Source organism: Gopherus evgoodei, chromosome 9 (genome assembly GCF_007399415.2).
Source record: "Gopherus evgoodei ecotype Sinaloan lineage chromosome 9, rGopEvg1_v1.p, whole genome shotgun sequence".
Classification (NCBI taxonomy): Eukaryota; Metazoa; Chordata; order Testudines; family Testudinidae; genus Gopherus; species Gopherus evgoodei.
In genome coordinates, this window is record NC_044330.1 from 90,012,669 (window position 1) to 90,026,734 (window position 14,066).

Consider the following 14,066-nt stretch of genomic DNA (forward strand, 5'->3'; position numbering starts at 1 on the left):
GGGCTCCCGGCCACCTCTGCTATCACAGGGCTCTGGCAGCGGGGCTCTGGCGGTGTCATGGTATAATCCCCACTCTGAACCTTAGCGTCCAAAAGATGGGGTACAAGCATGAATTCCTCTAAGCTCAATTACCAGCTTAGAAACTGTAGCGCTGCCACCAACCAGGAATTCCAGTGCCTGGTACACTCTGGTCCCCCCAAGACCTTGCCCGGGGACCCCCAAGACCCAGACCCTCTGGACCTTAACACAAGGAAATTAAACCCTTTCCCTCACCGTTGCCTCTCCCAGGCTTCCCCTCCTTGGGTTACCCTGGAAGATCACTGTGATTCAAACTCCTTGAATCTTAAACAGAGAGGAAAATCCACCTTCCCCCCTCCTTCTTTCTGCCCCTCCCAGACTCTCCCTGAGAGAGAAAGTAATCCTAACACAGAGAGAAATTAGCCTCTCTCTCCCCCTTCCCTCCTTTCTCCTCACCAATTCCCTGGTGAATCAAGACCCTGTCCCCTGGGGTCTCACACCAGAATAAAAAAACAATCAGGTTCTTAAACAAGAAAAACTTTTAATTAAAGAAAGAACAAAGGTAAAAATTATCTTTGTAAATTTAAAAAATGGAATAGGTACAGGGTCTTTCAGCTATAGACACTGGGAACACCCTCCCAGCCTAAATATACAAGTACAAATTAAAATCTTTTCAGCAAAATACCAATTTGAACTCCTTCCAGCCAAATACACATTTGAATTCCTTCCAACCAAATACACATTTGCAAATAAAGAAAGCAAACATAAGCCTACTCGCGTTATCTATCTAGTACTCACTATTTTGAATCTATAAGAACCTGTATCAGGGAGATTGGAGAGAAACCTGGTTGCACATCTGATCCCTCTGAGCCCCCAGAGTGAACAACAACCAAAAACTAACAGCACACACAAAAACTTCCCTCCTTCAAGATTTGAAAGTATCCTGTCCCCTGATTGGTCCTCTGGTCAGGTGACAGCCAGGCTCACTGTTCTTGTTAACCCTTTCCAGGCAAAAGAGATATGAAGCACTTTTGTTCTATTAACTGTTACTTATCTGTTTATGACAGGCGGCGATTTGAAGGGCCCAGGACTCCGGCCGCCACTACCACAGCGGAGCCCTGGGTTCTTTAAATCACTGCAAGAGGCCCAGGGTTCCTGGCCACCGCTGCACATATCACTCCAGTGGTGAGTTAAAAGGCTGAGGGATTTAAAGGACCTGCCTCTTCTGGTTGAGGCCCTGCCCCTTCCAGTTGAGCTCCGCCCCCCTGCTCAAGACTCCAGTGTACCGATAAGTCCTTTAAGTTACTTTCACCCCTGGTCTGGGGTGGAGTCAAGTCTCTGTACCTCTGCTCCCAAAGCACTGACAAACAGAACTAAACTGTTGCAGGGAGAGTTTCAGGGACTAGTAAATTGCACCTGAAAAGAGTCTGCAGCAGGTTACTTTCCCCCCTGGAGTAAGGGGGAGCAGGAAAGGAATTATAACTCAGGCCTTTACCTAAAGGTTCAGTCTAGCCCTCCATAAGTCAAAAATTCAGAAAGGCCAGTTCTATCCATCTCACTCATGCTGAGCAGTGCCTTACTGCCAAGAGAAGGTCCATTGGTTTCAATAGGACTATTCTCATAGTAAGATATTATCCAGTGTAAGCAGGGCCGGCTCTAGCCATTTCGCCGCCCCAAGCACAGTGGCATGCCGCGGGGTGCGCTCTGCCTTTCGCTGGTCCCGCGGCTCTGGTGGACCTCCCGCAGGCGTGCCTGTGGATGCTCCACTGGAGCCACGGGACCAGCAGACCCTCCGCAGGGACGCCTGCGGGAGGTCCACCGGAGCCGCCTGCCGCCCTCCCGGCAACTGGCAGAGCGCCCCCCGTGGCATGCCGCCCCAAGCACGCGCTTGGTGCGCTGGGGCCTGGAGCCGGCCCTGAGTGTAAGGACAGCTCAATCTGACCCAAAGGTAAGTTTCCTTAGAATTTCTGTTTCCTTTCCCTATGCTATCTAGGTTGTAAGAGATACATGGAATTAACAAATCTGGAACTTTAAATGCAGGGATCACAGGTGGCTAAACACCCAAGGCCTGATTGTGATCTCATGTACTTCACTATAAACTAGTGGATCCCATTGGGCCTTATGAAATGTCTTTGAGCAGTCTAAAGGGTCCGGAAAAGGGGATTAAACTGCCCTGGCAAAATAAGAGCTGACAAACAGCTGTCATAGTAGCTATATGCTGTTCTAGCTCCTGTCCCCTGGTTCAGGGAGCATGTTGGATGAAGGATGGGTAAGAAGGGCCATGGCCCTGTTGTTTTCTAGTTCTTACATTCTGGCATAACAGCCTGCAAAAGGCTGTTACATGCTGGTGCAATTTAGAGCAGCCCCCAGGTAGTTCTTCATTATGCCAGTGGTCAAGCAGGCCCTGGGTATGGCAGGACTGGGGAGGCACAGAAGTGGCAGGAAAAGGAGAATGTGCAGTGTGGGCCAAATGATTTAAGCCAATGTAAAACCAGCATAAGTAAGATCAAAATTGGGACAACAGATCTTTAAAACCTTGAATAATTTAAAAACCAGCAAAAACAGAGATAAATCTTAGTAGTGAGGTCAGGCAGAAAATGTTGTTTTGTCATTTATCATTTGTATTTATTTATTTTGAGAAATGTATTTAATCTATCAGTAACATTTACCAAACTCCCAGAAGTTCCTCCCCTAAACCATTGGCATTAAACCCATATGATAACTCAGATTTAGCAAGATATTTTTTGGATCAGAACTATAGTGTGTATGAAGCAAAAAGCAAGAGGATGACCAAGGACAGGGTAGGCCCGTTACTCAACGAGGGTCGTGGGGGGGGGGCAGGAGAGAGAGCAATAATGGACAATATGGAAATGACAGAGACGCTTTATGACTTCTTTGTTTCGATTTTTACCAAGTAGGTTGGTGGTGTTTGGATGTCTAACATAGTGATGCCAGTGAAAATGAGCTAGGATAAGTTAAAAATTACGTAGACAAGTTAGATGTCTTCAGGTCACCAGGGCTTGATTAAATGCATCCCAGAACACTCAAGGAGCTGACTGAGGAGAAATCTGAGCCATTAGCGATTATATTTAAAAAATCATGAAAGAAGAGAGAATTCCAGAAAGACTGGAAAGACTGGGCAAATTTAGAGCCAATCTATAAAAAAGGGAAATAAGGACAACACAGGGAATTACAGACCACTCAGTTTAACTTCTGTACCTGGAAAGATAATGGAACAAATAATTAAGTAATCAGTTTGCAAACATCTGGAAGATAATAAGGTGATAAGTAATAGTCAACATGGATTTGTCAAAAACAAATCCTGTCAAACCAACCTGAAGGCTTTCATTGACAGAGTAACAAGCCTTGTGGATGGGGTGATTAGGTAGATGTGGTATATCTCGACTTTAGTCAAGCTTTTGGTACTGTCTCACATGACCGTCTCATAAACAAACTAGGGAAATGCAACCTAAATGGAGCTATTATAAGGTGGGTGCAAAACTGGTTAGAAAACCATTCCCAGAGAGTAGTTATCAGTGGTTCACAGTCATGCTGGAAGGACATAACGAGCGGGGTCCCACACGGATCAGTTCTGGGTCCAGTTCTGTTCAATATCTTCATCAATGATTTAGATAATGGCATAGAGCAGTGGTTCTCAAACTAGGGCTGCCGCTTGTTCAGGAAAAGACCCTGGCAGGCCGGGCTGGTTTGTTTACCTGCCGCATCCGCAGGTTTGGCCAGTCGTGGCTCCCGCTGGCCGCGGTTCACTGCTCCAGGCCAATGGGGGCTGCAGGAAGGGTGGCCAGTAAATCCCTCAGCCCGTGCCGCTTCCTGCAGCCCCCATTGGCCTGGAGCGGCGAACCGCAGCCAGTGGGAGCTGCTATCGACCGAACCTGTGGACGTGGCAGGTAAACAAATTGGCCCGGCCCACCAGGGGCTTTCCCTGTACAAGCAATGGCCCTAGTTTGAGAACCACTGGCATAGAGAGTATCCTTATAAAATTTGCAGATGATACCAAGCTGGGAAGGCTTGCAAGTGCTTTGGAAGATAAGACTATAATTCAAAATGATCTGGACAAACTGGAGAAATGGTCTGTAGTAAATAGGATAAAATTTAATAAGGACAAATGCAAAGTACTTCATTTAGGAAAGAACAATCATATGCACAGATACAAAATGGGAAATGACTGCCTAGGAAGGAGTATTGTGGAAAGGGATCTGGGTGTCATAGTGGAGCACAAGCTAAATATGAGTCCACAGTGTAACACTGTTACAAAAAAGGGGAACATCATTCTGGGATGTATTAGCAGGAGTGTTGGCTGCAAGACACAAGAAGTAATTCTTCCGCTCTACTCTGCACTGATTAGGCCTCAACTGGAGTATTGTGCCCAGTTCTGGGCATCACATTTCAGGAAAGATGTGGAAAAATTGGAAAAAGTCCAGAGAGGAGTAACAAAAATTATTAAAGGTCTAGAAAATATGACCTATGAGGGAAGATTGAAAAAATTGGGTTTGTTTAGTCTGGAGAAGGGAAGACTGAGAGGGAATATGATAACAGTTTTCAAGTACATAAAAGGTTGTTACAAGGAGAAGGGAGAAAAATTGTTCTTCTTAACCGCTGAGGATAGGATAAGAAGCAATGGACTTAAATTGCAGCAAGGGAGGTTTAGGTTGGACATTAGGAAAAACTTCCTGTCAGGGTTGTTAAGCACTGGAATAACTTACCTAAGGAGGTTGTGGAATCTCCATTACTGGAGATTTTTAAGAGCAGGTTAGACAAACCCCTGTAAGGGATGGTCTAGAGATAATACTTAGTCCTGCCATAAGTGCAGGAGACTGGACTAGATGACCTCTCGAGGTCCCTTCCAGTCCTATGATTCTGTTAAATCAATGTTTTATTTTCAGGCTTGAAGAAATAATTCTGTTGTGCCTTTTCACTCTTCTGGAGTTTTTGCCTTTGGTAGAATTCATATGTGTCAGATCAGGGTTCAGTTGTACAAATATTTGTTCTGTGACGGAGGAGTCTATGATTTTTCCAGCAAGAAATGATTAACATCAGCATGCCCTCAGTGACTCCCAGGGGAGATCAGCAGGGCATTGAGTTTAAATTTAAATATGATCTTTTCTCGCTACAGTGTCTAGTGGCCTAGGATTGGCTTTGGTTCAGGGAACCAGTGATCAGATCTGTTTCTGGACTTTAATGTCTAGCTTCTCTAATGGGATAGAGAGACAAACGCATTTCCACAAGGCAGCAACAATTAGCAGAACAGATACAGAACATCAATCAGGCCTGACTGCAGACCTGACTCCCAAGGGTTATTTTAAATTAATGTGTTAAAAAGGCAGCAGATATCTTTGGGATTATGCACAGTATTGCTCAAACCAGCCTGCTATCTATTTCCACTTCCACTTACGCTCCAGCTAGCCATCAAGCTACACTATATACTGTATGGAGATATTACATGCTAAAAGCTATGTTAAAGAATGTTAAGATTTTAGAATCAAGCACTCAAAAGTCAGGAAATTTCTGATTTAAGGTTGCCCATGCAATCTTAATCCAGCCCCTTTTTGTGCATGTATTATGATAGTCTTTAATTACATGATCATACTATTTTTTCCATAGGACCCCTGCCTCCTTCAGTGTGAAAAATTGACAGTGGTCACTGATAAGTAGCTATTTACTATTTACTTAGTATTATACAGCACTTTATGTTTAAAGCACAGCTCCCACTGACTTCACTTGCAGCTGTAAGTACTCAGCACTTCTGCAAATCAGACTCCAAGGCCTCAAGTCAGGCATCCAGAAAATAAGGAACACACAATTAGTGACCAGCTGGGGAAAATTTGGTTTAAGTGATTTCCCCAGCTTCATACAGGAACTCTGTGACAGAGGCAGAGGAGATAGAATCCAGTTCAGCAGAGTAGCAGTCAACTACCTTAACATGAGACTGTCCTTTCTCTCCCTGCAGTCCCTGCCTCATTCACTGTCCACCTTCCATCTTCTGCAACAAATGAGGCAAGTGTCTTACAGATAATAGCCTCTTTCACTGCACAACCCTGATTCATCCCTAGAGCACAGTCCATCCTGTGCACTGAATGAAAAAATAATGTGTAATCATGTAGTTAATGGCTGCATCATAATGAATACTTGCAAGGGGGCTGAACTAAGATTGCACAGGCATATATAATATTTTATACATATAAACAATAAAGTCTTAATTTGTATTCAACCATTCATTAATTCTGAAAGTTGATTATGAAGTCTGGTTTTCTAGGAGCTATGCGGATAGGTGCTGCTGGTAATCTGTGGTTGACAGGTAAGAGTAGATGATCTGGCCTTAAACTCTAAACTCTTATGACTCTATACAGGGCCAGATCCCCAGCTAACATAAATCATCATATCTGTCTTGACTTATAAAGAGCTATACCAGTTTGACCGGTTAGGACAGTGGTTGGCAAGCTGCAGCCCATAGGCTGCACGCAGCCCATCAGGGTAATCCCCTAGCGGGCCACGAGACAGTTTGTTTACATTGGCCATCTGCAGGCACGGCTGCCTGCAACTCTCAATGGCTGCGGTTCGCCATTCCCAGCCAATGGGATCTGTGGGAAGTGGTACAGGCCACAGAGGCGTGCTCACTGCCTTTTCCTGCAGCTCCCATTGGCCACGAACGGCGAACCGCGGCCACTGGGAGCTGCAGGCAGCCATGCCTGTGGATGGTCAATGTAAACAAACTGTCTCATGGCCCGCCAGTGGATTACGCTGACGGGCTGCATGCGGCCTGCAGACTGCAGGTTGCCGACCCCTGAGTGAGGATCTGGCTCTAACACCTCTCTATTTGGTCCCATTTGAGTTCAGAAAAAAGTTTTTAAAGTATGATAATGAATGGGATTTTTACTACAAAGCAGAAAGAAAATCAGATCTATTTCCCAACAGTACATGAATATCCCTATTGCTATACATCAGTCTCGTCAGATTGCTGACTAAATGTCCTTTTTTCACCAGTGCTCATCAAATATTAATAGCATTGCTCTGGCACTTATGTCTTATTGTATTAGGGAATTTCTCTCCTCGCTTGCAGCAATTACATATTTTTGCTGTCCATTGATGCCTGAACATTAGCAATTCTACCAGCTCTCTGCGAGAGGGAAAATGTTGACACTGCAAAAAATCCAATTTTATTTCTTTGTGTGTGTTTCCTGTAAGAGGGGGTTTACTTTCTGTCTCAGGGTCAACGGTAACAGTACAAAAAGAGACAATTTTAAAGTTAGAGTTGGATTTCCAGATAACACTGAGTATGTTAGAGCTATTTTACCCACTGGCTTACATAATAGAAAAGCCAAGGTCCCCCGCTAAACAAACCTGCCAGAGATCTAAAATCTATTTGTCTGAATTGTCTTCAGTTTATGTTGTATAGTTAATAAACTAAACTTTTATGCATCTGCTCTAAACACTGATCTGCTCAGCTTTCAAAGGTGAAGTAGAGTTAATGACTACGGCCAATAGGCAATCTATCCTATTTTCCAATACAGTTGACCAAAGTTCTTTTTTACTGTAGAATGGTTTGAAGTGAATTGTAAGGTCACTCCATTCCCCAGCTCTCTGCACACCAGTATTTTAACAGAAATCTCATTCCCAAATGGTACAAATTTGTAATGAAAAGAGAGGCTATTAATGGTGACCTGACCTCTCTACCTATTAGCCCCTCAGAGTATCATCGAATACAAAGATGAAATGATATTGACAAATGTACGTTACAAAAATAAACGGACGAAGTCAGAAGCGAGTCAAATAGATCTACACTGATATCACATATACTTTCTTCTGGTCCCTATAGCATGAGTGTTGCACCAGTTTAGACACTCTTGGACTCACATCCACATGTTAACATGTAACTTGCATTATCTCTAAATTTGATCCAAAGATATTTGCTAAAATTGGTATTAAAAAGCATCGTAGATGAAGTGTAGATAGAGAAGATACCTGAGGCCATCTTAGAAATCAAAGCAGCTGCCCAGAAGTTAGTGGAGGGTCAGGAGTGTCTCAGGGACTAAGAATAAGATTGCTTCATTGGAGAATAAATTATTCTAGCATCTGACCAGCAATTCCAAAGAATTTACAATTCTAAATCTCAAAACTGGGGTGGGGAAGCCATTGTGACTTTGCAGGAATGGAGCAGCAATGGGACTTCAAAGGCAGAATGTCACGGAAGTTAGGAACCACAGAAGTAGAGAATTAGGCTGAAATGGGCCTAGGTGCACAAGTGGTATGAAAGGAGGAACAGGAGCCCTCCCCCAGTCTTGCACCAGCCACAATTGTTAAAGCAGCTTGTCAAAGCCTTTCACTGCTTCCTGCATATTGGATTGTTACTGGGCCTAATTTAATCAGCTCCACCATTCACTCAATAGGGGAGGGATCTTTTCCAGTCTTTAGTTTTCATAGAATCATAGGGTTGGAAGGGACCTCAGAAGGTCACCTAGTCCAACCCCCTGCTCAAAGCAGGGCTAATCCCCAGACAGATTTTTACCCCAGTTCCCTAAATGGCCCCCTCAAGGACTGAACTCACAACTCTGGGTTTAGCAGGCCAATGCACAAACCACTGAACTATCCCTCCCCAAACGGTTAACATAGCGAAGTAAAGATCCTTATGAGGCTGCTTGTTGCAAAAAGGTTCTCAGGATTTTATTTTTGTTTTTAAAACACTATGATTATAAAGTGGTAATTGGGAACGAAAAACATTCAGCAAATATTTGAGTGGCAAAACACAAAACCACGTAAAAAGGGATTCATTCTTAGCACAGCAGTTACACAAAACACCTTACTACACTAACAATGTGAAATGAATGGAGGGAAACTATTGACAGAGGATGCTAATGGATTGAAACAATGAATGAAAGTTGTGATGGAAACGCAGAGCACGGTGCATACAGTACCGGGATTGTTCCTCCTATGGAAGTATGAAGACGAGGTGCCAAATTCTGGCTGGCAATCAGAGAGAGGCATAATGGATTCTCAAACATGTTCCTATGGGTCAATGCTGCAAGGTGCTGAGCACATTGGCCTTAATCCAGCAAAACGTAAACACACAGGGCCTATCCTACACCACTGAAATCAATGTAGTGCTTTGCCACTGACTTCAGTGAGGGCAGGATCAAGCCGAGACTTAACTTTACATATGTGAGCTGAATCCCGTTGAAGTCAACGGCAGAACTTATGTGCTTGAAGTTAAGTATATGCGCCTGTGTTTTGCTAAATGGGAGCCATAGGCTTCAAAGTAGTATTAATCAGAATGAGATCAGCCCTGTATATAGGCCTGGCAGTCTATTCCTACTGGGGCAAATCTTGAAGACTTTGCTCAGTTTTAAGTCAGTCCTTCTTCAGACTCAGGAGGAGTAGGCTAGGAAGTGATAAAAACCTGATCCCAGAACTTTGCATTCTGTCCAGAAGCAGAAATAGCCATGAGGGTGACAGGTTATGTGAGTAAACATCATGAAATGATGACTGCCTAGGAAGGAGTACTTCAGAAAAGGATCAGGGGGAAGAGAGAGGCTTGGTTTACAGTGGATCTCAAACTAAATATGAGTCAACAGTGTAATGTTGTTGCCAAAAAAAAAAAAAAGCAATTGTTCTGGGATGTATGCAAAGGAGAGTTGTAAGCAAGACACAAGAAGTAATTCTTCCATTCTACTCAGTGCTGAGCCAGCCTCAGCTGGAATACTGCGTCCGGTTCTTGGCACTACACTTCAGGAAAGATGTGGACAAATTGGAGAAAGTCTAGAGGAAAGCAATAAAAATGATTAAAGGGTCTAGAAAACATGACATATAAGGAAAGATTGAAAAAATGGGGTGGTTCAGTCTGGAGAAGAGAAGATGGGAGGGGGACATGATAACAGCCTTCAAGTATATAAAAGGCTGTTATAAAGAGGAGGGTGATAAATTGTTCTCCTTAATCATTGAGGACAGGAAAAGAAGTAAAGGGCTCAAATTGCAGCAAGAGAGATTTAGGTTGGAAAAACTTCCTAACAGTGAGGGTAGTTAAGCCCTGGAACAAATTACCTAGGAAGGCTGTGGGAACAGATTAGACAAATACCCTGTCAGAGATGGTCTAGATAATACTTAGTCCTGCCTCAGTGGAGGCGCTGGACTAGGTGACCTACTGAGGTCTCTTCCAGTCATACATTTCTATGATTGTGAGGTCACTGTGTGTATATACTTATAGATTTAGGCCACAAATCCTATTTAGGCTGGTCCAGAACTGTTATATAGAGTTAGTATTGCATAGATGAGGCTCAGGCTATCTGTCCCTGCCTAGGCAAAACTCCAGATGACTTCATATATGTAAGTAACATAGATATGGGGCCTAATTCTCATTTCTGCTAAGGCCCCTTCACATGGCTCTGAAGGTATAAAGAAGTCTTAAACTGGGTATAAATATCATTTTCTCCCACTTTAGGTACTTTGATGCTATTTATCTAGACACTTATTTTTCACTGCTTTTTCTGATCATTAAAATTTGATACACCATATACCCTGCCTGCCACTGTTCACAATATTATGCCTTATAAATTGTATAGGCCTGATTTTCAGACAATTTAGGCACTCAGATTTATGCTCAATTGCATGCCTCATTTGCACACGCAGTTGCCATGATTTCATGCACTAATCCCAAGTGCCTAATTTTTGCCACCCTGGCATGCATCTACTCTCAGGCCACGCCTACACTACCTGCCAGATCGGCATGTACTAATCGATCTATCGGGGATTGATTTATCGTGTCTCATCTAGACACGATAAATTGATCCCCAAATTGATGCCTGTACTCCACCTTGGAGTAAACGGAGTCAATGGGGGAGCCGCAGCGGTCGACTTGCCATCATGAGGACGGCCAGGTAAGTCGAACTAAGATACTTCGACTTCAGCTACTCGAATAATGTAGCTGAAGTTGCATATCTTAGATCGACTACCCCCCAAGTGTAGACCAGCCCACAGTCACAGTAACTGTGGGCACAAATTAGGCAAATATGTTTCACACCCAAATAAGAAGACGACCAGTCCTAGCTTTGTACTTTTCTTTCCTTCTATGTAAAACTTCAAATTAATAAAAAAAAAATTATATGTTTGTTTTCTTGGCAAAGGAACATTCTGTTTAAGGTATGTATGTGGAACGTTAGCAATGTTTAATGCCATTTAAGAAAGCAACGATCAAAACATTTGATTTTTTAGTTTTGGGGATTGTACTGAAGGAATAAGCATCATGGATTGTTTTTTGGTATGATTTTATGTAGACTTGAATAGGAAATGTATATTTAATGCTTGTTTAAGTAATGTCTCCAGCCTACCTCTTCTTGGCTTACTCAGAATTGAATGACCCCGAAAAATAATATACTTAGACATGGCCAGCTTGACTCTGAATTACCTTCCACCAAAACCAATGGAGTTGCGCCATTAAAAGCCACGTAAACAAGAACAGAATCAGGGTCTGTCTCCCTGGAATTGAAGCACAGCATATAGAATCTAGCGAAAACATTACCAAATTCACACGAAGGAAACATATCCTTATGAAATATTTTCCATGATGCTTCATAATATTCAAAGTTATGCACCACTTTACAGAACATTGCTGGCAGTAAGATTTTTGCTTTCCCTAATTTCATTTTTGGTCATAGTGTTTTGTTTTGTTTGTTATTTGCTATAATTTGGTGTTTACTTTTATTTATTTATTTACCCTATACATCCATAATAGCTGTCTCTGGCATGGACCGCAGCTGTTTCACTTTGATTAAATCCAGTTGCTAATAGGCTATATGAAGACAGCACAGACCAACCTGCTAACATTTTGTTCAGAGGTTAGGTTTAAATAAAGTTTACTTTTTTTTAATGATTTATAAAAGTTGGGAAGATTTTTGTTTTCTTTATTGGTTACGAAAACCCAGAAGGCCAGGTTGTAGCTTCAACACACAGGCCAGTGCTGGGTGCAGAGCGAAGCTACCTTGCAGGGGAGCTACAGGAAATGTTCTCTCATTACACCACCTTCAGGAGGGTACAGTATTCACTTCTCCATGCACTTGCCCACTCCCCAGCCTTGAGCAGTGGGCAAATAGGTGTAGCCATGTCTGTGCCCACATCGTGGCCGGCACTTCAGGAGTCCTTAGCACTGAGTGCAGTCTGTGGGCTCATGAGATTAAGTTTTTATATACATTTTAAGCGAATGTATGAACTCATTGGATAATATTTAAAGTTGCAATCTAGGCCATTGCAGACTTTGATATTCATTGATAACTCAAAGTACTGGATCGTTTAAATGGCATTAAACGGCTTGAAAGTCTGGAAGTCTTACAGTGGGTTTTTATAGTGGGATAATATTTATGAAGTAAAATATTGCCTCTCAGCTGTTGCAATGTCCTGTATTTAGAACTGCTGAAACATTCAATCCAGTGAATAATTATTTTATTCTTTTGATTTTTTGTTCCCTGCCTGAATTATAGATAAAATAAACGGAAGCCTTTAGATGTTCAGTCTGAATGTTTTCCATCTCCCTGAAGTAGAGAAATAATCTGCTTCTTGCTTTTCTTTGTGAATTCATTGCTGACTTCTGTCTTATTTTATGACAGCAAATGGAACATCAAGCAGTCAGCTGTCTACACCCAAATCCAAGCAGTCTCCAATCTCCACACCTACCAGTCCAGGGAGCCTCCGTAAGCACAAGGTATTACGTTTCTTATACCTTACTAAAACTGTTCCTAGCTTCATGTACCTAGACATAGAGACAAAATGGCTAAAACAATGCCACGTTCTTGGGTGGCGTAACTCCATGGGTTACACCGTCAGAGAATCTGGCCCATTACCTAGAATCTTTCTGTTTTCAAAGACTAAAAATCCACCGTGAGTACCTGTAAATGCACTTTGTAGGCTAATAAGGCAGTATATCAGTAGCGCTGACTTTGGGAAGCTTTTTACTGAATGTAACAGAAGTGAGGGCTGTTTCAGATGGTTGTTTCCTCTGCAGCTGTTTTTAGCATTGGCCTTAGGAATGGCTTGTGACTGTTCTCACATACAGTCAGTTTGGTCCGTGTGGTTCTCTCCCCGTTCCCCTGAACAACAGGAACAAGACCAACAAATCAAGGATTGGTATGTCCCTGTGAACCTCTGCTGCAAGGAATAAATGAATAGAAGGAAATGCAAGGCCCACAACTTTGGCTCCTCTCACTGTCCATCGGCGCTCTCGTCAACACTTGCACACAGTGCTGCAAAAGTTAATGGAGAATCAGGATGGGTGTTACATAGTTACACCAGAATTTCCTATGGAACCACAGCTGACATTCTCACTCTACACATTCAACACAGAACAAAGCCCTTCATTTTCTAAGCACTTAATCCAGTACCTTTCACTAGCACTAAATTCACACAGTGCTGCATTTTCTTACCTGTCAAATCAAATTTCTAGTAGTTGTAAAATTTTAGGGCAAAACTCTAACCACCGGTGAAGGTCTGTAATCTGCCATACAGGTTAAAACTGGACCCAAACTGCAGAATTCAGAACTGAGTCCAGATGAGAAGCTCCCTAAAGTTAGGGGACCGTTGGATCTCAGCTATTGGTTTGAACTTGTTCTCAGTATCACATAGTTTGCATTAGACGGTCTTACCAGACTACCAGTGCTATAGGAAGGTGTTCCATGTGAGCTACTTAATAACAATATTTATGTTTGTAAAGTCCTTTCATTCTGAAAGGATCCCAAATCTCTTTACAAATGTCATACTTTCAGCACCGCTGAAATACATCCACCTTTAGGTGGGTGGTGTATAACTCTGGGTGGGAGGGGAGAGGAGGAAATTACATTTTGGCCAAAGATCTTGTGGCAAATTCCTGCTGTTACTAGTAGTGTCATGAAATCCTTAATGCCCCCATTGTAGAGATAAGATGTTGGTTTTAAGATCATATCCAAAACTGCATGGAACTCCGTTTATAACCCCCAGACAGATGAAGAGGCTGAATCAACCTTTCTGTGACTTAAACCCATGGCTCTGGGGTGTAATGGTAGGATGGGCCATAG

The 14,066-nt window shown here is 42.8% G+C and overlaps 1 protein-coding gene across 4 annotated transcripts in view; it reads left to right on the forward strand.

Annotated features, from left to right (window-relative positions):
• The window catches only part of DCX (doublecortin), a 124,587-nt gene that overhangs the window by 99,137 nt on the left and 11,384 nt on the right, over positions 1-14,066 (forward strand). For 2 of the 4 annotated variants that reach the window (XM_030576112.1, XM_030576114.1), the window contains exon 7: positions 12,627-12,724. In XM_030576112.1, coding sequence (XP_030431972.1) covers positions 12,627-12,724 — 98 coding nt within the window. The remainder of the gene's footprint in view (positions 1-12,626; positions 12,725-14,066) is intronic. The other 2 variants (XM_030576113.1, XM_030576115.1) reach the window with 1 other exon arrangement.